Raw genomic sequence first — 25957 nt, 5'->3', positions numbered from 1 at the left:
CAGCGAGAATCTCCCGATATGTCACTTGTGTTATAACATGTTGAATGCCTACATCAAGGCCTTAAAAACATCAACCAGATCTTCGATGCTATCAAGCAGAAATTTGAAAACAACGGACCTCTCCGTATCAAAAGATTATCGAAAGATTCAACAAAACTGACTCAAAAATTAAAACCGAACCTCGGGCTTCAAACAGACTTTATAAGACCAGGGCAATGGCGACAACACGGTAAATGATGTTTTCCGATGTTGATTTGCTTTTAAAAAATAGTTTAAGTGATGATTTGAACCAGAATTCTGTAATTTCTGTAATTTTCATCGCAAGCGTGCCCGAATTTTAATACTGCGAGTGATCACTTTAAACAAACACGGAGTGTCTTGAAATTTTACATGCGTGTTTGCAGGCACGCAAAAAAACTGAAAGGGTTTTGCCTGTAATAGCAAATGTATTGTTTATTTCATTAAAATGTTTTGTTGGAAAAGCTTTTTGTTGATTTTTGTGTCCTTGTGAATTCATATATCCGTTTGAGAGGCGACAGATGCGTAATCAAGGACAATTTGTATAAGTGGGTTGACATTTGATATGCCAAAGGTCTTCATCAATATGCCGTGAATTTTAGCAATTGTTGCGTTCAAGTGTATTTTTCGGCAAATGATTAATAGGTAACCATATTATTTTATGTCAGAAAACATTTGTTTAATCATTCCAGTTTAATCTGCAATTTATTTTGTAAGCCAACAATATTTATTTATCTACTGTGCATTAGTAAGTTAAACCGCTCTGGGAAAAAGTTAATTTATGCGAAACCTATGGAAACACAACAGGAGTCAAAGGGTTAAGCTTCTCAAAGCCGAAAATGTCACATGCTTTGGCAAATGCGTGATCTAGTGAACTCTCCCCATCTTCCGCCATTTTGTTTTTCTCGTGGACATCAAGATCCCCACGTAAAGCCCATGTGTGTTAGCTTCATAAACCGAAGAGCCGAATTCTGATTGGTGAAGAACTATTGGCGTCACGGAAATCGTTTTGGAGCTCGAGATCGCAGACGTTATTTTTTCGGAGGTACGACCGGAAATACGTCTGCTGTCCGCAGGCTACCTCAAGCGGTAACTAAGCTCATCACAGGGGGCTTAAACCTAAACTTTAAATTACAACATAGAATTGACACAGACACGGACTCAAGTATTAAGTTAGTTATAGTGACTACAAAAGAAAAAAGAAAAATGGTTAGACTCTCTTATAAAGTGCTGAACATGAGAGAAATATTTTCGCTATTTGCCAGTAAAGTTGAGCCAAATAGAAAAAGTTCAACTTTTTGCTTCTCAGAATATCTAAATCATTGATCAGAGACAATAGGAGCAGCAGCAGTGAGCAAATCAGGTCTGAGGGCAGCGTTATTACGACATTGTCAAAAGATATGAGGTCGGATTCTCCTTTGACAGTAAACAGATGATTTGGTATTCAAGACTAACCATTTCCCTTACCCAATGTTAGTACAGTAGTGGTGGGATAGCACATAACATTACTGAATGCAAGTGGATTTATTCCATGTTTTGCAACCAATGATGCGTGAATTTTAGGTAGAATTCCTTAATACATTTCTTACCCGTTTCTCAGAATTGTGAGTCACACTGAGTTTACTAAAGGCATAATTTGAAACATCCTACAATTCATTACATGACCAATTTGTTTTATAGTATGTTAAAGAGCCAATGCACGAGGTTGTTCATCATTTAAAGTATTAGAGCTGCCTTTTCCATTGCAATTGTACTATGTAAAATTCCTATTCTCATATCATGCCTCTTTAACTGTGGTAAGGCCAATGAAGTAAAGCACTGCTGTGAATATTGTTTTTATCTTTTAGTATTGCCTAGAACGCTGAGAATAGATAGGGGAACAGAAACTGATATAATGGCCACCATCCATTGCTTCTTGCGAAGCAAACAAGGTGATTAAGATGATTAACTTGACAGTGTGTTATATGGGCCATCAACCCAGAATAAAATAGAAAGGTGGTGGAGGAAGCTCCACGACAGAATGGAGAAGTACTTTAAATCGCAACTCAGATCTCTTGTTGAGGGTGGACATTACGACTCCAGCAACCGAACAGACAGGTAGGCCTCGAATATGACAGCTTTCCATGGATGCTCGCCTATTTTCGAGCCAGAGAATGAGGAAAATGACATTAATGAAACTATAACTATGTAATTAATTAATTAATTAATTTATTTATTTATTTAGTGATTCATGTATTTATGAGGTAAAACAGATGAGCAGGAAATTAGAATAAATAGGAGTGTTACTATTGTCAATGATTGATCATGCTTACAGACTGTACTCAACAAATTGATTAAATAGGGCTTATTGTATTAATTTTTTTTAAATAGTATTTTTCTCCAAAATCCTTTTTTTGTCTACCTGATTCATTGTTTAGGCACTGAAGCGTGAACATTTTTAATAAGCCCTGCATTGCCTTTTTGGGGGCTCCTAAGCGACTGACGAAACTGTGTGTGCCTGGTATGCATAAAGTGACGCATATTGTGAAATAAACTGAAAAGCTGCCTTAATATACTTGTGTGAACCAGAAGTTAATGATACCTTGCTCTTTTACAGAAATCTCCTTATTTACATTTATATCCCAGTTCTACAAAAAGAGCTTGAGGTCTTCCAAACATCAGTCTGGAACAACCATAGGACCGGTCAACAGAAAGAAAGGGAACTGCCATGTGGCATACCAGAACATATTTACAACTTCCCGGAACGGTATGGTGGACAGAAATATGGCTTCCACATAACAGAGGAGAAGCTAGAGGAAGTGACTGACTTGTCAGATGTTTTGGAAGGAACAGACGACTACTTAAGAGTAGCTTTTCGAAGGGAATGCTAAAGGCATTTACCAAGCCCTGATAGTGTTGAGCCTGCTGAAGCAGCTGATGTGTATAGATTTTTGAAATCAATGTTTGACCCAAACATGCTTTGAGATGGGTGAATACACGTCACTGATTTGTGGCTTCGTAGGCATCTCTAAATACCCCGCTGGCAAATTTCTCCTTGCTCGGTGAGTTTTGCTTTGAATGGTGGCAGTCATTCCCTCGCTTTTAAGTCGAACTGTTCAAGTTCTACTGTTACAGTGTCAACTTTGGGCTGGATAAGCTTCCCAATTTGAAGCATGGCACTAAGTGGAACAGAAGCAGGGATTTTAGAAGGCGTTGGTGGTGCTTGAGGTCGTCTTACCTCCTCGGACTTCTATGGAAGGCGGAATGGTGCAAAATTCAAGGAATCAAAATCGCTTCCAACATCAACAGCTAACCTGCAGTTCAACATTTTCTTTGTAGATGAACAATAAAATCCGTCCAACTTCAACGGCAAATACAATAACCAACGACGAAAGTAAGTCGACACCAACAACAATTTCTCTCGTCTTCAACAACGAATCACCTCAAAACCAACATCGAACAGAGTCTCAACTTCAACAACCCAAAATTCGTTCAACAATTTGGGGACGAGCGACTGGCTATGGTCGGGGGAGGTTGGGACCGAAAAAATCCATCGTACGGGAAATAGAAGATGGCAGCCGGCGGAGCTGCTAGCCACAGTATCGGATGGGACCTGTTTTTTATAGATTTGGAACAGCTAGTCTTAGATTATGAGCAATTGAAAGCGTCAAACTTCACTACAAACTATTCATTAGACGAAACTCTTCGTGAAAGGTTTGAAAATGCTGTCCAAGCCTTACGAAACGTGCTTCCTGATGTCCATCATTCACATTCAGTTGCTGCTATATTGTCAGAAATGCACACGATCTCCAGCTAATGTACTGGGACTATATTCGTCATGGTGATTTTCCTTGTCGCTCGAGATGCTCTCAAGTAGCAGTTTTGTCATTTAATTTACCAGAAAGTGTTAAAACCAGGCATCCAGGAAGACCCAAGTTTGATATACATGAGGAAACTCTAATTGAGCTGAGGTCACAGGAGGTGTGATGCATTGGGGGATTTGGAATCTGCCATGTTTTTTAAGGGTGTGGGGTAAGAAATTTTTGCTGTGAATTCTGTGGAGTAGTTTTATTTTACAAGGAAATTTGTTTTTTAGTGAAAACAATGGAGAATTGGCAGTAAACGAGTGTTTCAATACGTAAAGAAATAGATATTTGACAGGGGCATTGTGTCAGAAAAGAGGCATTTATTATAGTTACTATTATTTTTTTATTTATTTGCATCGCACTGTTTGCAATCACCGTGACTCAATGACCACTCAAACATATAGGCCTCACAAAAGTCCAGGGAAAAGTGCTACAGTAAAAATATCCCTGCCGCTTTCCACTTGAATTCTCTTTTGCACAAGGAACACTTAATATCTTTCACTTGGGTCATCTTTGTTTCCCCCTTTATCTGTCATTGACTTTTTGCAGATCCAAATTTGATTGTGATATTTTTTTCATCTGTATCTTTTATTAACGAGATTTTTTAGGTTTTCCTTCAAGCCTGGGGGAGTTTTGAGGGATTATAATTTATTTACCACAAATTTGCACCTCCCAATCATTTTGGAGTGCAACCATGGTGACCTTCCCCTGTAATTCAATAGTTGAAATTAAAATCAGATCAACATTTATTTTACAAGACAAAGGTTGAAATTTTAATCTAAAAAACAATAAGATACACTTGAAAAATGTAACAAAGTTTGTGTCTGCTAAATTGACAGTATGAAAATTGTAAGTTCTTGGAGGGTACACAATCGGTTTTAGGAATGTAAAATGTGGGATTTTACTTAATTCCTACTCCACTTTACAACATATAGGCTTCTGGTGACACAAGATTCAGGATGTTAAATCCAACTTTAGATATTCAGGAATTCTTAGCTATTTTAGAATTCAGGAGTCCAAGAAAAAATAAGTGGGAATCAGGGTTTGTGGGCATATTGTGGACCCTCTTGTACAATTTGCACGCTGAGTTGGACACAACTGTTTAGTATAAAACAAACAATGTGATTTTAGTTAAAGCGTATTTGTAAACACAACAGAACACTCAGGAAAGCATTAGAAGCTAGAGTGCAGACATTAGACACAGGAAATACTCTTCAATATTTACGGCTAACAAAAGCACAGAACAGAAATAGTGCTATTTTGATTTAGTAGAGTTTCATGGTTCTGATACCTGCACTCCGAACCAGAGAGTTTAAGTAAAATAATATTTTCATATTCAAGCATTATGCATTTGTTCAAATTCTGTTAGCATGCCTACAATGCTTTGGAAACCCAAAGCAATCCGTTTACTGTTGGTCTGTAGTCCATGAACAGCTGTAACAAGTAGGTAATAAACATGTGAGAAATATACCAACATGCATGTACTGTTCAATTAGTAGCTTCCTTTCTATGGTCCATTATTCTCTGAATCCAAGCACAATGAAGGCAGTATGGACGAGGAGGGGCAAATGAGAGGGGTACTGTTGTACAAAGATTGCCAAGATACCACCCCACTGACCAACATCTCTGAGAGAAGGGGAGGAGGTCCTGTACTAATACTGTACTGTACTCTGACCCCCAAAATGTTCAGCCTTTCTCTGTGTACATTACTCATTAGCAACTAGACCTTGACGAGTAGTAAGGCAATGTGTGTATATGTCAATTCCATGACGATTTGATTCTTGTAGTGGATTAACCATAGAACATAGCTGGTCTAAGATACGATCTGAGGGTAGAGTGGCATCATCAACTTCCACTGTGGGTAATTCGTCATCCATTGGTATAGGTGCAGCTGGATCAAATCCATACCACTCTAAATCATCAACATCTGGCTCCGCCTCAGCGATTTCTGCTACTGCAGTCAAAGTACGGTTTCTGATATCAACCATACCATTGGACCAGATTCTCTGTGGGCTCCAGTTGTGCTCAGTTCTAAGAGGATGGTTATTCCATGCTGTTTCAAAGCTTGTAATAGCTCTGTTTATACGGGGTAGAAACACATAATGCAGAGCAGATTTATGAATTGGGTTATCCATATTCAATAAACCATTCTCTCCCATTACCTGGAATGTGTAGTAAAAAATGTGGGCCACACAACGAAAGACATCACGCCAGGGCCGTTCGATTCTCTGGTTGTGGGTTGATGTGCCTGCCAAGTAGCTTCCCCTGTTTGGGCCTCTTTTTTGTTCCATTTCTTGCCAGACACCAACATTTTCCCCCAACTTGATCTGTCCGGACCCTTGAAGGCATTCCAAATGACTGGACGGCATCTAAGAACAATTCTTTTACTGTCTCGCTGCGATTATTGCTTGAGCAGTGAAGATAAGTGATTAAATGTGAATAGCCATCAATAGCTTCATGTATAACAAATCCCCAAGATACCAGAGAATGATGGCCATCTAGGTGCCACAAGCTGTTTGGGCCAGGCACACAGTATGCATGTCGAGAGATGGTAATGGCCCATCAAATTCTTGCATTTCTGGGATCAATTCTTGCTAGACTCTTACGAATGCGATCTCGCTGGATTCTAATTCCCCGAGAGTGAAAATATCTACGAATCATGGATGGTCCAACAAAGCAACCATGTTGTTGCATAAAGTTCCTAACTTTTTGGTCCACCTCATCATCACTAATTTCGTCAAATTTTGACAAATGCTCTAGTCCAAACTCAGCCACTCTGCGCTGAATTGTCCAGCGTGATACCAATAACATTCGAGCTATTTCATTCCAGTTAAAGCCCAGTGACCTCAGCTCAAAAAAAAAAAGTAGAGTTTCCTCATGTATATCAAACTTGGGTCTTCCTGGATGCCTGGTTTTAACACTTTCTGGTAAATTAAATGACAAAACTGCTACTTGAGAGCATCTCGAGCGACAAGGAAAATCACCATGACTAATATAGTCCCAGTACATTAGCTGGAGATCGTGTGCATTTCTGACAATATAGCAGCAACTGAATGTGAATGATGGACATGAGAAAGCACGTTTCGTAAAGCTTGGATAGCATTTTCAAACCTTTAACAAAGAGTTTTGTCTAATGAATAGTTTGTAGTAAAGTTTGACGCTTTCAATTGCTCATAATCTAAGACTAGCTGTTCCAAATCTATAAGAAAACAAGTCCCATCCGATACTATGGCTAGCAGCTCCGCCGGCCGCCATCTTCTATTTCCCGTACAATGGATTTTTTCGGTCCCAACCTCCCCCGACCATAGCCAGTCGCTCGTCCCCAAATTGTTGAACGAATTTTGGGTTGTTGAAGTTGAGACTCTGTTCGATGTTGGTTTTGAGGTGATTCGTTGTTGAAGACGAGAGGAATTGTTGTTGGTGTTGACTTACTTTCGTTGTTGGTTATTGTATTTGCCGTTGAAGTTGGACGGATTTTATTGTTGATCTAGAAAGAAAATGTTGAACTGCAGGTTGGCTGTTGATGTTGGAAGCGATTTTGATTCCTTGAATTTTGCACCATTCCGCCTTCCATAGACTTCAGGGCTTGCTGTAACTTCTTTCCTGGTCTTCAGGCCTCGCGAAGGATCGCACACTTCGTTCGACTTTGGAATAAAGCGAATGTGAAGGACCTTCCAATTAGTTATCATACTGATGTCGGTGAACGATGGCCCTCTTTCGCCAGCGAGTAAGTCGCATTCCATTTCCCATATTTTGAAGTGATTTGTGCAGGCCTTCTTCATGTTGCTTAAAGTTGGCTCACAACCCAGAGGAACTATCGTCAGATGCGAGAATATTTTTGGCACTTTCCCTCGACAGTTGAAGACAGCGTTTGTACTGTGATATTATCCAAGCTACTGCTGCAACTCCCTTCATTATGCTTCCCTGTTCTTTTGTTTGACATCTTCTCTTTATAGTCATCCCACTTAGGATTCCGCTTTCTCTTGGACATGATTGAACAGTGCAAAACAAGCTCATTATTTACCGATTTCCACTTGATCGCTTGATAACTTTCTCATTGATGTCGTACACACTCGCACTTTCAATGCATCTTGGTCTATGGCACACATAGGCCACTCAATTTTATTTTTGCAATGGCACTTGTAGGCTATACTCGTATCTTTTTTATTTTTCTTTTTATATATTTTAATTTTTTTATTTCCTTTCTTTTATTTTTTGAGTAAATTAAAAATAATAATAATTAAAAAAAAAATTGAAAAATAAAAAAAAATTGCATTAAAACTAAGTAATAAAAAATGTTTTTTTTTTAAATAAAAAATAAAAGAAATATATGAATTAAAAATAAGTGATCATTTTTTCTAAAAAAATGTTTTTTCATAAAAAAAAATCCAAGAATGTTTGGTCGTTCAACAGCGTTTTCGTATGGCACACATGGGCCACCATAGGTGTCCATGACAAAGGCAGCGTTCTCTCAAACTGGCCGAGGGAACCTTGCAGCACACATAAGCTGATGGCGCTTTCTGGCGTGTGCAGATTTCGAAAATTTCGCTTATGTTTAAGCCTTTCTTGCTTTTGCAAAATACAGGGCATCCATTTATAAAGGCTAGAAATAAGGCACAAAATGTTAGTTTAGTTAGTATCACATGGGACATCATACCATGCCCGAATATATAAGTATTTGAATGAAATTTCCCAGCTTTTTGTTCAGAATTCATCATTGAAATGAGGAATATTTACGAAAAGCTTTTACGTATGTAATGAAACAAGTTAAAGTATGCTGCCATCTGAAAAGAGCTCGTTTCACAAAATACAGATCTTTAATTTCAAAACTCTGCACTTCCAGTGTCTATTCTTTGTTACAAATCTGATTTAATTTCGAAACAGTTTTTTTTGACCTTGTGGCTTGCCCCACTTTGTTCAGAATTCATCATTACAACGAGGAATATTTACGAAAGGTATTTACGAATGTAATGAAGGAGGTAAAAGTTTGCTGTGATCTGACAAGAACGGCATTTCTGAACTTTTGGCTCGCCGCTTTTTGTTTAGAATTCATCGTCGTTGGGAATATTTACAAAAAGCATTTACGCATGTAATAAAACAAGTTGAAGTTTGCTGCGATCTGAAAAGAGCTTGTTTCGCAAAATACAGATCTTTAATTTCAAAACTCTACACTTCCGGTGTTTATTCTTCAATTTTGTTACATCAAAACGCAAGCTGAACAATGATCTCACTTCATATCATTATTTTACCCCTCATTTGTTTTCATTTCCTTTTGTTTTGTTTCATTTCGCAAACTATTTTAAGCCATCCACAAGGGAATACCTAGTTGTCTTATTTACAATTCCAACTTTTTTTTTTTAAATGTCTTTTCAATTTTGTGGAGGCTGATTTTGCCCCCCTTAGTTTGTTGCTGACTTGTTCTGTTTTCAATCCAGTAGACTTCAAGGTTCTTTCACGCTTTTTTCACTTTACTTTGTAGCTACAAGACATCCGTATTCAGGTCATTGTGTTTTCTTGTTAGAATTACTGCAAACACGAAAATGTAAATATTTATTTTATTATTCAAGTTTAAAACATTCTTGAGTTTTCTTGAAAATTGTAAATTTAAGGCTCCATATCAATTTTTGATACCAACATGCCGGGTCAGCTGTCTCTAGAAAGTCATCATTAAGGTACTGGAGTTAGTCAGCGGCTATCCCGTATACCAATATGGCGTCCATCACTGTGAAATGAGTGCTGGAGGACGTTTGTTCAAACGGTAACAGTGGTGGCTACTCCAAAGAGCTGGATTGTAGCCTGGAAGATGTCATAAAACTTTGTTGAAACAACTTTCCTCCTTTGAGGCAGCTTTTGGACGATTATCCCACCTTTCAGGTAGAGGCGAGTAGTTGTTTAGAGAATGTCTTCAAAAGGCATGAAGCCAAAAGGAATAATATGGATCAAGTTCTGTTGTCAAGAGCAAGTGTTTGGCCAATGATCAGTGGAGAAGTTTTAATGTGGGTGAAATGTATAAATAGGCGAATGTTAGCCACCCCCAAGGCTAGAGACTCATGGTGTATTGAGATAAAACGTGATCTTCCTTAGGAAACATTCAACTACATCAGGGATGCAATCAGAAAAGGAGTTTAAGCATTTGAAGTATCAGTAGAGGACTTCGTTGTAAAGTTCACTCAAAGGAATTGTTCTGTGATTTTTCTAAATTCTATGGTCTTATGCAAAGTGACATTAAGACTAGCTAAAGAAAACCTTCAGTGGAAATTCTCAAACTCATTAATAATTCATGCAGTCAAAAGCCAATAAATGACCTCCATTTCGGTCAGGTGGATGAATCTTGATACCCCAATGAAACACCAGATGAAACACCACCAGGTTTTCATCTGAGATGAAACATGTTTTTCATCTGAGATCAAACTTTTGCATTTTAATGAGATTAATTTCTTATTGTTTCATTTGAGAAGACATGTCAAAAACTCGGGCTTCGTGCTTTATCACGGGTTCCAAATACCTCGAAACAGATGAAAGCACTCGGCCTGCGACCTCGTGCTTTCATCTGTTTCTCGGTATTTGGAACCCGTGATAAAGCACTCGCCCTCGTTTTTGACATATTACTTGAAAGAATTACAGAGCAGAAGTACAAGTGGATGAGAACAAGCCTTTTATAATTTGTTAGGATCACAAGCGAATGAAGGTCATTGTAACGTGTCATTATGGATTGTGGAATGAATTTGGGTATGAATTTCAGAGTTAAGAGATTGCATGATTAAGCGAGGGTGAGGAATCAGGCAAGGGGTGGAGATTTGAACTTTTATCAAAAGCCCCTCCAAGGGAAACAAAATGGCCAAAATCAGGTCAAATTCCCTCATGTTGGAAAGTTTATTTCCCTTTCTGAGTACATTCTGGTGGTAAATTTGTCAGTCAAATGCCTGAGGGTGGGACTGGACAAAGACTACATCAAACCCTTGTAGGAATTCAGTATATTTAAAGTATACTTTTTAACACTAAGAAAAGTATACCTCATTTGTACTTCAAGTATACTTTAAGTATACTTAAAAAAGTATACTTAAAGTAGGGTACTTTTGGTCACTTAAAAAGTATACTTCAAGTATACTTCACAAGAAGTATACTTTAGGTGTACTTTCCAAGAAGTGTACTTGGAGTGTACTAAAAGTATACTTTAAATGTACTTCATGTATATTAATGTTTTTGGCTAGCTTATCAAGAAATTGGGGTGCCACTTCAAATGGGAGTGCAACATGAAAATTTAGTTTTATCACCTGAGTTGTTTAAAGTGCTCAAACCTCTCTATAATGGCCAATTGACATCAGTTGATAAAATCATTTTCATGTTTTGCTATTTACACAGGATAACTTAGATGTCTATAGTATATATCATACCTGTTTATTATGGACTCTTTGGTTGCAAAGTAAAGTGCTCTATTATTTTATTAATGAAATACTATGTCTAACTTTTACACACAAAAACTGGAACAGAATGCTTCTACATTTTGATAGTACTATAAAAGCCCAATGTAACAAAGAGTATAATAAAATCTGAAAGGTGGAAAGAAAATTAACGATTTTTTTTTGAAAAAATACTGAATGCTATTTGGATAAGTTAATGTTCAGGCCCAACGATGTTTTCAAATTTCTTCCTAAATTCATTTAGATCTGGGTTAATTATCACTATAATGTAATTTTGATGTTGATGAAATTTAATAAATTATCATGGTATACATGTGCACATTCACAGCTATTGATTGAGATTTATAACATTGAGGTATTTTTACAGATAAAAAAATAAGTAAGTCATTTTCTAATCAAAAATTTACATTTCATAAATAAAAAAGAGTTAATCAACAGGAGTCTTCCTTTTTGACTTGGCCTCCACGCAAGTTATTTTGTTCCGCAGTGCAATTTTTACTGCACTGTCGGAAACTTGGTTAGGGAATCTTTTCCTTGTGTAGCCTGCAAAAATAAAAATGTGTAGTACAAAAGTCTCAGAGTAAAATAATGATAAAAATTTAATCTCATTTCATTTGAACAAGGCGACAAAAGTAGCAAGTCATCGTTCAATTAAATTAACCTAATAACTGAGAGAAAATATTTTCACTAGTTTGCATCTGTCATGCAAGGAGGAGGCAATATGGAGTAAGCGGTAAAGGCTAATGCCATCTTTGCTCTACATGTTCTTTGCTGTTATGTGACTGCATCTTATATAAAATGATACATTTATTTTTTTGTTCACATGCAATTATGTTTTTATGTACTACCAGTAATATCTAGATCAAAATTTTGTTTAATTTGTTAATCTAGCCAGGGCTCTTTTTTTGTGTGTGCAATGACCTAACATTCTAGTGAGTGAGCTGTTTAATGAAGTGTAATATAACTGTATAAAGGAACTCTTACTCAGGATACTGTTGAGGATGTCAGTATCCAGGCATGGCTTGTTGTTTTTACCAGTTAGGCTTTTGCCTATCAGTTCGTCATCCTTGTAAAAACAGTTAAGCAAGAAGCAGGCTGTTGCTGTAGCTGTTTTCTTTGAAAAAGCTTTTGTAATGTGGCTTTCATACACAAAAACCCTTTGTCCAGGAGACAGTTCTATCATCTGCAAGCAACAACATATATATGGTAATTACTGAGTTTATGCATCACACATTCACATCTGCATGGACCTTAGTAGTTTTTTTTTTTTTGTCACTAAAACACTTGCCAGTACCATTTATTTGTTTAAACACAAATTTTATGGCGAACAATCATATTTTGAGTGCATCTCAGTCCCAAAGAAACAAAAAACTTAATCTTGTACCCAGATCTTTTCACTCTTCAGGGAATAAAAAGTTCTTATAAATACTTTAGAGATTGACATTCAAGGGCACATGTTTTAGAGTTGTTTTGTGTCATGGTAAACTCACATATGCAAATGTACACTGGCATACATTGTTTTGAAGTCTACACAAAAATGGTGAAACTGTTTGTACTGGTTGGAGAATGAAGCTGATTCTACCAAACACTCAGTCACCAAGGACACGGTGTGATATCTGGGTACAAGATTGCAAAAGAAAGAAATACTTTATAGAAAGAGCACATGTTTCAGGGTTATGTTTCCCTAATGCCTATACACTTATTTAAAGAACATGTATAAATTTATAAACAAAATAACTTGATTGCTACTCTCATGCACCTCCCTGCTAAGTAATAAAATTAATTTATATTACAGTGGAAATGTCTGTTGCATTTAATTACTATTAAGAAAGTGCAATTAATTAGCTAGGTTTTTATTGCAGTTGAACCCTTGAAAAACTAGTGATTAAGCAAATAAATTATGGTTTCTTACAAGAGGTCAGTCTACACAAGGTTTTAACTGTGAATAACATGAACCTGTCATTTCTTGTCAGCAACCTCTTTCTGTGTAAGGCTTGACAGTTTTGATTGTTGTTAAAGAATCTTAAAACATAACAATTTGCAGCCAATCATATAAGTTAAGAGGTACTATGAAAAAGGCTGTGACTTGATATGTAACGATACATTAAATTCTCCCTGTACAAGGAAATACAACACAGTTCACATGAGGTGAATTAATCATACATCACTAAAGGCTTTTTCCAGGCAACCCTTCATTATTATGCTTTGTTTGATATAGCCCAAAACAAATCTTACTTTGTTACGTTCAGCAATTGCTCTGGGCACTTTGCCAGGTCTAGGGGCTTCACTCAGCTGAAGATCTGCTGCAGCCTCCCTTGACTGAGCAAGCTGCTCAGTGAGCAAGGCATTGGCATCCCTCAGTTCCTTGTTTTCCGCTAACAGGTGGAGACACTGAGTGCATTCTGGCCCACCCTGCCTTCTTGGACATTTGTTGGCTTTAGTAATTAGGTTTGCTCTTGGCCTTTTCATGCCAACAGTTGGTCTTACATGTTTGGGAGTAGATGTGATAAGACTACTTGCTTCTGTTATGTCAATGTCAGCCGTTGAGTTGGAGCCACTATCATTGGGACCTAGACAATAATGTAAACACAACATTTATAAATCAAACTTGATCCACAGTTTTTATATTTCATGCTTTGACTAGAAAAGCCTGGTTATAATTTCTTAACACAATATACATGTACGTAGCACAAATTTAGAGTAAGGAATCTAAAAACATTCTGTTGTGGCAGTGTGTTGAATGCTGAAATAGAAGTGTGATTATTAATTGCTGTATGTGTTTATAATAAATTAAGATTTACAGCAAAAACAATTATTAGGAAAATTTATTTGATTTAAACTTTGAAGATGAGTAACATCTAGACTAGTACGGTTTGGTATGATTATGCTACAGGTAAAAATTAAATTATATTAAGGGTATTATTTTCAACCTAGGTTGATTCTCAATTTCTGTTGTCTCCTAGGTACCTAAGTTAAAAAATTTTAACCTAAATTTAATCTTGACCGGAAACAATAATTATTGTTCACATGCAATTATGTATCTAGAGAACATAAAGCCTGTACTTACTGAAATCGTCCATTTCGTTTTCCTCATCCTCATCACTTTCATCCCTGAAGGGGCTTGCGATAATACGTTCTAAGTTGCTGAATACAACTTCACTGGAATTTAAACAATTTCCCTTGTTTCTTTCTCCTTCTTTCCTCTGTACTTCTCTCTCCCTTTGCTCTAGTTCTTCCTTTTTTCTTTCCAGCTCTTTTTCTTTCTCCTCCATATCTCTGCCTTGCTCATCAATCACTACCACCGACTTATTGAGTAGTGACAACTGCCCTAGAATATTAAAATCCCTTTCATCAAGGGCCTTCTTCTTCTGCACTTTTTCTTTCTTCTTTTCTTCTTGTATTTTTTTTTCTTCTGCTTGCTTTTCTTTTGATTTACTTTTTCCTGTTGCATTCGTTTGAGCTGCAGGCTCTTTGTTGGCTTTGCCTTTCCCTTTGTGTGTTGCCACAGTACTACTCTTTTTTTTGGATGTGGACTCCATTGAAGTTTTTGTTTTGATCAACTGGTCTTTATCATCTGCCCCAAGAAAAAAAATTCAGAGTTAGTTATTAGCTAAGGATTAATGGCAGGTTATTTTTGAATACTTCAAACAGTGGCAAATTTCAATAAAAATCATACTATTACACAGGATGGCCGAAGGGCAGGCCATGTCTAGGTTTGGCCCGGGTATCTTATTTTTTTCTTCATCGTAGTCACAAATCTGCACAATAATTTATGCATTAAACTCTGTCCTCTCCTAGTAGGGATGTATTGTTCTGATTGTCTACATCAAAAGCGACCCAATCAAAATCTATTACTGGTGCGCATATCACGAGGGAGGGAACCCACTCATCCCTTCCTGTTTGATGTCAAATCATCACTTGATTTCTTCATTAAACCTGGATTAAATTCTGCTCCCCCTAGGAGGGATCTATTGTTCTGATTGTCTTAAACAAAAACGGCCCAATCAAAAACCATTATCGGCGCGTATATCACAAGGAAGGGGACCCACTCATCTTTACCTGTGTGACGTCAAAGCAAATCATCATTTGAAAGGTTGTTTTTGTTCAATGGCGGCCACATGTATGAATTTAAGACTCTGACCTGCCGTTTTCAGAAATAAAACAAACCTTTTTCCGGCGGTAAAACGAAATAATAACTTCTAAGTATTCGACGGTTTAAACGATGGAAATTGGGAGAGTTCACAGCGAAGAAACTCCACTTTCACAAACAGATCGAATAATTCAACGCGAAGGAAGGCAGTCAAGTTCAGCGGGGTCATGACGTTATCACAGAGTAATTTCCGGTATGATTCCCAGTAACACAACAATAAAATATCACGCAGTCTCTCAGAATAAAACAATTCAATTATTTCAATTCCGAAGGGAGGATAGTTTTCAAAAATCTGCGAGGCATACAATGGGAATATATAAATGGGGCTACATTAAGCATTCCGTGTAAATGCCATTAGGGCATCTACTTCTACTAAGTCCGAGTTAGTAAATCACAAACCAATTAAAGTATTAAACTTACCACTTTCACTCAGCACAACACAAGGATAATACTTCTTGTCTAGATACATAGCTTTGGTTGTACCACCTTCCTTCATAAGTTCCTTTTCGGTCACAATAACTTTAACGCTGTCCTCAATAAACTGAACCAGAATAAATTCTACAAATGGAATCAATATAATGGCAGATAAAATTATTAAATATATTTCATGAACTAATGCTACAATTTTTAAGGCAAGAAAACGTCAACACATGAATTGAAAAAATCGAGGCGTCGTGCTTTTTGGTTTTTGTCGTTTTTTCAAGCCACTATACGACTCTGGAATGCAAGAGAAGTACGAAGAGCAGAAGTTTCGCATAGCGAAGAGAGAAGACGCTTAATCGATCAATCGGCGCGCGAGCGGAGAGCAGGAGAATTGAAATTGACGAGATTACACCAAAATTTATTCTATAATAATTTTACACGCGACATCTATGACAGACTCAATCAATGGCAAAACAGACTAATTTTCAGAACCTCTGCCGCACTTTTTAGCCATGAAAACAACCAACAAATTGTTTGAAACATTCAAGGATTCAAGAACGTGTTTAGCGCGCGCCTACCAGAAGTTATATTTACACAATCTACATGCTTAGAACCGATAATTTCAACACCACAACTTACTTGTATTGCCAAACTTCGACGATGGTGTACTCTTTCTTTTGTTTTGTCTTGAGCCACTCATATTGTAATCGAAAAAACAGACAAAGGCAATATCTCAAGCGTTGCAAACTTTGGTCGGCGAAGCTGAACGCAACGAACTGCTTTGAGTCGGTATCGCCCGCCAAAATGTTCATACACAACCATATTAGGAAATCTACAAGATCCCGTATATGGTCCGTTCGTCTTGCCAGTCAGCGGTAATCGAACACTTTGCACATGAAAAAGATGGCCGATGATACTGCTTCCAGTTCTCGTTCTGTTTCTTCAGATTCTCGCGAAAAGGACGTAAAACGACGTGGTCCTTACAACCAGTACCTTTCTCAGCCAAATGCGAAAATTCCACGAACGACCTTAAAGAAATGGCCAGAAAGAAACTGTGCGACTACGTCAATTTCACCCACAGGAAATTCGGCGGATGATCTTCCCACGACGTCGAACGATAGCTTCAGTGACTTCCATAGCAGCACTGACATTGTTACCGATTACATGGAGACGGTTGGCTCTGAATTATCGCTCAGCTCTTTATATCAAACTGATAACTCTTCAGAAAAATCTTTGAGTGAATACGAGACGCATGACGATGAAGACGATCGATCTTTCGAGTCTCCGAGTAATCAGTGCGAACCTCCAGAAGATGATATCATACACGAAGAAACTTCTGCCCCCTCTGAGTCAGAACAAACCAGGATAGGTGCTTTTGAAGATGAACTGTACGACAACTGCGTTGATGAGTATCTGGCTGCTTTTTACTCTGATGAAAACACTAGCCACACCAACGGTGACAATTTCACTGAAGAGCCGGAAGAGAATACATGTATGTTTGCAGATACTCCCTTGTACAAAGGGGCACCTATAAGTGTGGCAGTTAGCATGCTACTTGTTGTAACGTTCGCTATTCGTCATAGTTTAACTGGACTTGCCATTGTTGATTTGTTGACACTTGTTAGCCTCCATTGTGCGGTGCCAGGGTGCCAAATGAATGTGCCTCTTCAATGGACTTACTCAAGAAATTTTTTATGAAATTAAAGAATCCGATCCAGTTCCACTATTATTGTACATTTTGTATGGAATATCAGGGGCTGTCTATACCAGAGGATAAATTGTGTAAGAACAAATGCTGTTTGAAGGATTTGAGCAAGAAGGAAAATTCTTCTTACTTCATCATTATTCCACTTATGTGCCAGTTGAGGGACCTAATGCAAAGTAAGTGGTCTTTGACTTTGTCATAATTTGTTAAAAAACAGTATAAAATAAGCAATACAATACAATGGGCTCTGGTCTCACACAGGCATTCAAATGGAAGCTGTTTAGAGTGTGGCCAATGTGCGAGCCATGCAAGGCAGAACAAAACATGCGAGGCTTGCGAGGCATGAACAGCCCCTAACATAAATGCTAACTGTTAAGCTAACCTGAGTGCTATTTAGGCTAGGCAGAGTGCTTTTTAGGCTAACCGGAGTTTTTTTTTAGGCTAACCTGAGTGCCCCGCACATCTGCCTCGCATGGCTCACTGGCTCGCAGATTGTCAAGAACCAGCTGTTTACCACAAAAAGCAGCATTTCTTTGATAAGTTTGACCTTCTCTCTTTTAACTACACAACATTATACAATGAATAGATTTCATTCCAAGTTAAGTTCAAATTTATTGGTTCGAAAGAGTACAAAATTTTTAAATTGCAGTAAAAAGCAGTTGTTGATTTCATACTGAACAAGACCTTTAGGATAGCTGCATATTACAAACCAACAAGTCCATGTATGGACTTGAAATAATACTTACAAAAATTATACTTATCAATTATTGATAATAGTGAGAATAATGAATGCAATTAATAAATAATTGAATGTTACTTTTCATTTTTATACAGAGAAAATTTACTGTTAATTGATTATTTTAAATTTTCCAAAAAGGAATATAGTAATCTTCATATAATCATATAATCTTCTTTCAGAATCTGGCATTCTTGATCTCATCAAATATCCAGTTACCAGAACCAAGAGCAATTCAGTTGCAATTGAAGACATCCAAGATGGATTGCTGTACAAGAAGCATTTTGGAAATGATGGGTTTTTTAAGGGTGCTTCAGATGAGAAAAAGAAAACTGAAATCCACATAAGCTTTCAGATCAATACTGATGGGGTGGCCCTCTTTAGGTCCTCGAAATACAGTATTTGGCCAGTTTACCTTGTTCTTAATGAGCTTCCACCAAACTGCAGGTATACATATGGTATTCGATATGATATTTGTAGTTACATTTTGTAGAATATTTATTTAGTATTATGGCTGACATTAATAACAATTATTGTTATAAGACAAGAGGGTCTGGTAACAAAGAAGGTGACATTAGAGATGGTAGAGACTTGACCTCAAAGCACTGTCCTTTTTTTTAACTTAGGACTTGCTAATAATCTTAATCAAAATAGGTCAGTTAATTATCATAATGAAACAAAGCAATAAATTTTTATTAATTTATTCTCCTAGCAATTTCTCTAAACATAGCTGAAATTCAGTTTTTGCTGTGAATCTAATGTGATATTGCTTGTATTTTGTTTGTTGTTAGGTTTGCAAGATCCAATAGCATTTTTCTTGGATTGTGGTTTGGTTACAAAAAACCAGATTTCTTGACATTTCTGCAACCCTTAAGCAAAGAGTTTCAAGACATATACTCCGAAGGTAAAGATTTGTGTACGTAAACAGATCAATTCTGGCACTCTGGGACAAAGATGTCACAAAATGTAATATCAAAATCCAATGTAGATAAGAGAAATGTGGGGAAAGCAATACCTTTATTGTATATATTAGAGCCCGGTCGACCAGGTTGGCTTGGTTTCCGAGATCTCGCCTCGCCACTCTTTTCTTTTCAAAAACTTCAATGTGTTCTTATGACAAGGCGGGCTGGCCCGGTTACCGAGATCTCAGTAACCAAGCTGGAAATTTTTCCCATATGAACACTCCAGCCCGGATACCGGGACTGTTAGTGACGAAACATTTTCGACTGGGCATGGTTTGTAAGGTCGCTGACAAGGTGGAACATGATTCTACGGGTATTTTGGGGGCCTTTTGACATTTTTCATCTTGGTAACGGGGATTAAATTTCCCTTAATTGCCAGTACATTTGAAGGTATGGGATTGTACCCATCCTTTCCTAAATCGGCTGAAATAGGGCTGGTTAATATTGGCTACAGTAAAAGAGCCCCAACAAAGCCAACTTAACTCAAATAATAATAATAATAATAATAATAATAATAATAATAATAATAATAATAAAATACAATGTGGTGTGCTTTGTATGTGCTATTTTGTCTCAATTTGAATAAAAAATACATATCCGTGTTCTATTATACTGACATGTTTTTCTTTAATAAATTTCTTTTGTAGGAATGGTAATTACTGACAGTAAAGGAAGAGACCTTACTTTAAGAGGAATTTTGTTAAGTGGTACCATGGATGCACCAGCTAAGTGCCTAATGCAAAATTTTGTGCAGTTCAATGGTTTTAGCGGGTGTCCTTATTGCTTGCATAAGGGAACCAGTGTAAAAACAAGTGCTAGAGGACATACCCATGCCTATCCATTCAACAGAGAAAACCCGTTAACAGGTTATGGAGCAGATCGTACCCACGAGAACACTCTGGAGTATGCATATCTAGCGCACAAATCAAAACTTGAGGGAAAATATTCACCTGTCTGTGGAGTTAAGGGACATTCATGGTTTATGTTTATACCTGGATTTGATATTATTAAAGGTGTTGCAGTGGATTACATGCACTGTGTTCTTCTGGGCGTCACAAAAATGCTTATGACACTGTGGTTCGACAAGACGCATGCAACTGAAGAATGGAGCATAAGCAAACAAGTTGAAGATGTTGACAGTCGCTTGATAAATATATCTCCACCCAATTGTATTTCTCGGGCACCAAGAAGTATTGCAAAGGACCTTCCTCATTGGAAAGCTTCAGAGTTTAGATCATTTCTGTTTTTTTATGGTATTCCTTGTTTGTGGAATATTTTACCTGATGAATACTTTCAACATTTCATTTTGCTCGTGGAAGCAATCTGGTTATTAGATCAGAGTTCAATTTCACCTCAGTGCTTACAGAAAGCAGGTGACCTCCTGCGGCACTTTTGTCTGCGAATTGAAGCCTTGTATGGGAGCCGATATGAGACATTTAATGTTCACTGCCTTCTTCATCTCCATGATTGTGTGAAGAACATTGGTCCTTTATGGGCTACCTCTTGCTTCTGGTTCGAGGATTATAATGGTGATTTGAGAACCTTATTTCATGGAACACAAAAAGTGGAATTACAAATCGCATTTTCTGTTTGTGTACAGCAGAAAATTCCTGAACTTATACCACTGCTTCTTCCAGGTTCAGCTAGCAAAGAATTTTATGAGCACATGACCTGTGGAAGGTTCATTTTGAAGTGCAAACGTGAGGAAATATCTGACAATGTATTTGCACTTGGTGTTATGTCACCAGCTACTTTGAGTGCAGCTCTTACAGGTTTTATTGAAAACAAGACAGGTTTTATCTCCAAAGCTTTCATATTTAAACGGATCCAAATGAACAGAGACGTTATTCATAGCAAAAGCTATTTAAATATTTCGCGGAGAAATAGTTACACTGTTTTTGTGGAGGATTTAGGATTTGTTCAAGTTAAGTGTTATGTCAAGCTGTTTGTGCAATGCCCAAATGTTTTATTTTGTACAGATGCATGCACCTGCAAGACTCCACATTACTTTGGTATAGCTGACTGCTGTTTGAAGCCAGCCACTGACATCAGAATGTCGTTTGATGAGTTCACTGATTGTAAACTGGGTCATGTTATTCCTGTTAGGAAAGAAGAATTTAGTAATGTGATCTTCCCTATTACGAGTATCAAAGCTCTGTGCATTTTTGTGGACTGCAAACACGACAAATGTATGTTTGTCTGTAAGCTACCAAACAGATATGAGAAAGACTGATATGGCATACTCTTAATTCTTTGCATGTATGTACTGTATTTACAGTTTAAAAAGTAGTACTTATTTCCGTAATTTAGACTGGTATTTCAAGTTTTCTTCCAGTCTTTTAGGTGTACCTGTACTTAAGCTCCATTTCCACTTGTGCAAACAAATATTAAAATATATAAAAGTGAAATTGAAGAAAAAAAAATAGTAAGGTAAAAATTCCAAGCAAATAATATTACTTTTGCTGCTTTCATCAAAAGCATTTGAATGTGCATGTTATTTTTTGCTTCCTAATAGTTTATAAAAGAGTTCATTACATTGAAATTGATTTTATAAGTCCATATTGAAATGCAAAATCTTACTGGCTTTTTTGATAAACTCTGATTTCTAAAAACATGCATATTTGTAATTACATTCCAACCCTTCTTGCCATGCGAGTTCCAGTAGCAAAGTGGTTAGAGTGTCCGATCTAGAACTTGGAGGGTCGTGAGTTCCTTTCTTGCCTGGAGCTCAGAATTTTTCCTTTGCTTTCTAGCGTTGAAATTCTCTTTCTTTCCTAATGACATGATCGTAATAGAAGGACACTGAAATTGTTATTTAAAGTTGAAGTATACTTATAGTATACTTTTGTTTTGGAGTGATTATAAAGATTGCCTTCTAATATATTCTTAAGTGTGTTTTTAAGTTTTAAAGTATACTTAAAGTACACTTTTGTTTGGGAAAATATTTTTCACAAGCACTGAAGTTTGAAGAAGTATACTTGAAGTATACTTAAATATTTGAAGTATAAATGAAGTACACTTGCCAAATATACTTCATTTATACTTTTTTTGTTGAAGTACAAACAAGGTATACTTCAAATGTACTTTTTCCCCAGAAAGTACATAAGAAGTATACCAGAAGTATACTTAAAGTATATTTAAATTCTGTAAGGGAATGCATCTCATCTACCTGTTCCTCTGGGTTTAACATTGACAGGTGCATAACAACAGAACAGTTGCATTATGAGTTCAGTTAAACAACTTTATTTGAAAATGAACAACTTTAAATTATATGTCAGACAAGTTCAAACAGTCAATAAAACGTTATATTTAGAAACATTGCTTTTCTTTCTGTGTGGAAACTTTTTCAACAAATTAAATTGTGCATTTCTGACTGGGATGAGTTAGTGATAATAAATGCTATCCCATTCAGTAAGGTAAACATAAACAAATGTCTTACGCTGGTGCAATACCTAGGACACTTGCTTTTAACAACAGAACTCTATCCATAATATCCCTTTGGGCTTCTTGCCTTTTGAGTACATTTTCTAAGTAGCCTTAGCTAAAGTAGATAAAATGTTCCCCTCCTCTACACTTTCGCGGATGAAATATCCATAATATTTTTTGGGCTTCATCCCTTTTGCAGACATTTTCTAGACAGCTACTTAGCTAAACCAGATAAAATTTTTACCTGTTTGTCACTGTCATGGATGAGTGAAAAAAGGTTATCACTGCAAAAGTAACAGCTTGTACATGTGGGATCTGCTTTCTGTAAACCACAATAGCAGAAACAAGAGTCATTGAAAATCCAGGAGGGTATGTAAACACTTTTGCTTGGGGTATAGAAACAAGGTTCTGGTAACCATATTTGCATGACAAATTCATGCTTGAATATTTCTTTCCGCCTCTGCTGCTATGTGGTGTTTACCCTTAACTTGTGCAATACAATATGCTTTGCTTCCCTCCCCTCTATCGTGACTGTTTAAAGGACCTGCTTGTAGATGTCATAAATTTGCTTATTGTGCACAGGCAAAACATGCCCAATTGTCCTACTAGTTGGATTTACTGCAGATGGTGAGAACAGTGCATTGGCTCTGTAGTATTCTTCTGTTAAGGACTTCAGTTTAGTGAGATCTGTTTCTGGACTTCAAATCTGTTAAATTTATTTTTTTTGCTTTGCCTAACTTAAATACAGATACGGATCTATATTCATGAATACGTGAAAAAATTTATTAGACAGAGAGACCACTACAGCCAATTACCTTAATAGCCAATTACAGCAGATCCCATGTTAATTATTTCAAACTTAAAAACTTACACTACTTATATATAAACAAGAAAAATCAAGAGAAAAAAAAAACAGAAGTTCAAATTGCTAGAAACAGCACATCGGCGAGCACAGTAGAGTCCTCGCTATGTTGCACCTGGGACAGATTGTTCTCCAGGTTCTGATGTCATCAACATTGTACAGGTTCAGAGCCTTATTGTAATATTCTTGGTTTTCACCCACGTGACCTCCGCCTTGACAACTGTTGCTATCCGCCATGTTGGTGCCCAAAAAAAACGTGCTCAATAGATATATCACAGTGAGAAAGAAAGCGTGGCAATGGTGCTTTGCATTGTTTTTGGTTGTGGAAGTCGAAGTGACCGAGATAAAGGGATTGGATATTATCCAATACCTTCAGTGGCAACCAACAAAGGAGAATTTGAAGAAGAACTGACTACAGAGCGGAGAGAAAAATGGGTAAAAGCGATCAGTCGCGGAGACACGGTTTCGAAAAACGTGCTCACAAGCAAACGGGTATGTGGCAAGCATTTTGTTTCTGGGAAGCCAGCTCTTTCCTGGGATAAGCACAACGTTGATTGGGTGCCCACATTGCAACTGGGCAAGAAAAATTATAGTCCTCAATTAGACCATGAAGCGAACCTAGAGAGAGCTGAAAGGGCAAAGAAACGACAGAAACTTGCGGTCGAACAACGAGAACGCGAAGTGGCAGAGAAACGTCAAAAGCGCTTAGAAAGCAGCCTTCCTTCTATTCCTGTTGCTCAGATCGACTTTAGTCAGCCAAGTACTTCGACAGAAGAAGAGGGAAATCGAAACGAAGAACTTTAAAATTACAGGTCTCCATAATTGACTCTGGGAGTGAAAGTGTTAAGTCTTCTGATTAAGCCACCTGGGTGTTTAATTTATTTCAGGGGCTAGATAATATCATTTTAAGTTAATTTGACAACCATGAAAGGGAAATTGCAATAGTTAACAGCTTAGGTCTCTATGAAAACAGATCTGTAATGCAATGGCCTCTGTGTTTACATCAAAAGGTCAGTCCAGCCTTGTGCATATGACATGCGGTGTCATTATAGGCTTATCACATTACAGCAAGCATGCATCACATTCCCGTTGTACACTTCATAATTCTCTTAACCTTTCCAAACATTGGTCCAAACATTGTCTTGTCTGCATATTTGCAACATAATTATAGTACAGAATACAGATTTTATTCAAAGTAATTAATCAACCTTGTGACTTTCTACATAGTGCCATCAATGTCATGAGAAATGATTATTACTTGTGCCATTATTTATTTTGGCTCACGTGTTATGTGATGTTAACCCTGTTAGAGGGTCTTTGTTCCCATTGAGACTTTGTTACAAATGTTATAAAATTTGGGAGGGGATAAAGTGCTCCACCTATCTTGATAGACTCAGACCCCAGGATAGCTGTGTTAATATGGTAACAATGAGTACATAGTTGGTTGATGATCAGTCTTTTCGAGAGGATAAGTACCTCTCCGGGCCTGGGGAATTAGACCCCATGTGAGGCCAGGGCCTGGGAATTAGGACCCCACAGATGGGAATAAAGCCTCCCAGTGGCCTGGGGATGAGGACCCCATGTCAGGCTTAGCACTCTCGTTGCCAAGCCACATGACCTGTATGATCCTTAAAGATGGATGTGCATCGAAAACTCAAGTACTTCATCCCCTACCCCTTTTACCCACATATTCGTTGTCATGTGTTATTTCATGGGTTGGGAACATTAAAGAAAAATTATACGCAAATCTCAAAGTAGCGAAAATTTGTAAGAGATCTTTTTTGAAAGGGGAGGAATGGCTTAATAACTTTCTTTTTCTAAAGAGGGGTGGCTTAATTAGAGGATTGGTATGAATTTGTAAAGGTAATAAATAAGCTCATTTATATCATGGCTCCGGCTACTGGATATTCTAAGTTTACAACAGTGTTCACTTCTCATGTAAAAAAATGTAATGGCCTCTGCCCTTTAAATGTCCATTCCCCTTTTACGTTTAGGTATAATATTTTCTTTGAATTCTGCTTTTGCAAACATTGTTACATCTGTAATGGTATGACTTTGTGTTCTTCAGCAAAAGAAATACAGGTGTCCCACACTTACTGACATGCAGTGCATGGGTGGTGGGAATGTGTGGTTCCAGAAAATATTCATTCCCTCCCCGTGGAAGGTCGTTGGAAATTCCAAGAGGAAGGGGGTCTCAACAGCCAAAATTTATAAGGAAAAGTATGAACCTTAATTGGAAATTCCAGGGGGGGGGGGGGGAAGGAGGGCTCAAAAAAAAAAAAATTAAACCTTCCATGTGGGAGGTGTGGATATTATCTGGAATCACACAATGGCTGCCTAATATTTTATGTGAAGGCTTTGTCTGAATTGCTTTAAATCAAAGCCACAGAATCAAAAATTGAAATGCCT

At 37.3% G+C, this 25957-nt stretch overlaps 2 protein-coding genes and 3 pseudogenes across 4 annotated transcripts; 3 read left to right on the top strand and 2 right to left on the bottom strand.

Annotated features, from left to right (window-relative positions):
- Positions 1 to 1292: 1292 nt before the first annotated feature.
- Positions 1293 to 5612, top strand: LOC146470404 (uncharacterized; annotated as a pseudogene). Its single transcript, XR_014867104.1, has 2 exons — positions 1293 to 2115; positions 2615 to 5612. The product of XR_014867104.1 is annotated as an uncharacterized LOC146470404 (transcript).
- LOC146470403 (uncharacterized) lies at positions 5570 to 7291 on the bottom strand (annotated as a pseudogene).
- A 3570-nt stretch (positions 7292 to 10861) lies between these two features.
- On the bottom strand, positions 10862 to 16616 carry LOC146470402 (uncharacterized). Its single transcript, XM_085122501.1, has 6 exons — positions 16497 to 16616; positions 15855 to 15992; positions 14352 to 14858; positions 13520 to 13854; positions 12269 to 12467; positions 10862 to 11827 (listed from the first exon to the last, which is right to left on the bottom strand). The coding sequence occupies exons 1-6, from the start codon at positions 16555 to 16557 to the stop codon at positions 11712 to 11714; spliced, it is 1356 nt and encodes a 451-aa protein (XP_084978627.1). The 5' UTR covers positions 16558 to 16616; the 3' UTR covers positions 10862 to 11711.
- A 135-nt stretch (positions 16617 to 16751) lies between these two features.
- LOC146470401 (uncharacterized) lies at positions 16752 to 22326 on the top strand (annotated as a pseudogene). Its single transcript, XR_014867103.1, has 4 exons — positions 16752 to 17738; positions 18481 to 18745; positions 19090 to 19202; positions 19908 to 22326. The product of XR_014867103.1 is annotated as an uncharacterized LOC146470401 (transcript).
- A 1519-nt stretch (positions 22327 to 23845) lies between these two features.
- Positions 23846 to 24352, top strand: LOC146470400 (uncharacterized). Its single transcript, XM_085121900.1, has one exon. It carries the CDS (start codon positions 23846 to 23848, stop codon positions 24350 to 24352), a length of 507 nt encoding a protein of 168 aa, XP_084978026.1.
- The last annotated feature ends 1605 nt before the right edge of the window (positions 24353 to 25957 follow it).

Source organism: Pavona decussata, unplaced genomic scaffold (assembly GCF_977016875.1).
Source record: "Pavona decussata unplaced genomic scaffold, jaPavDecu1.1 SCAFFOLD_114, whole genome shotgun sequence".
In the NCBI taxonomy this organism is placed as follows: domain Eukaryota; kingdom Metazoa; phylum Cnidaria; class Anthozoa; order Scleractinia; family Agariciidae; genus Pavona; species Pavona decussata.
The sequence above is the reverse complement of the archived record's forward strand: the minus strand, read 5'-3'. Positions and strand labels throughout refer to the sequence as shown.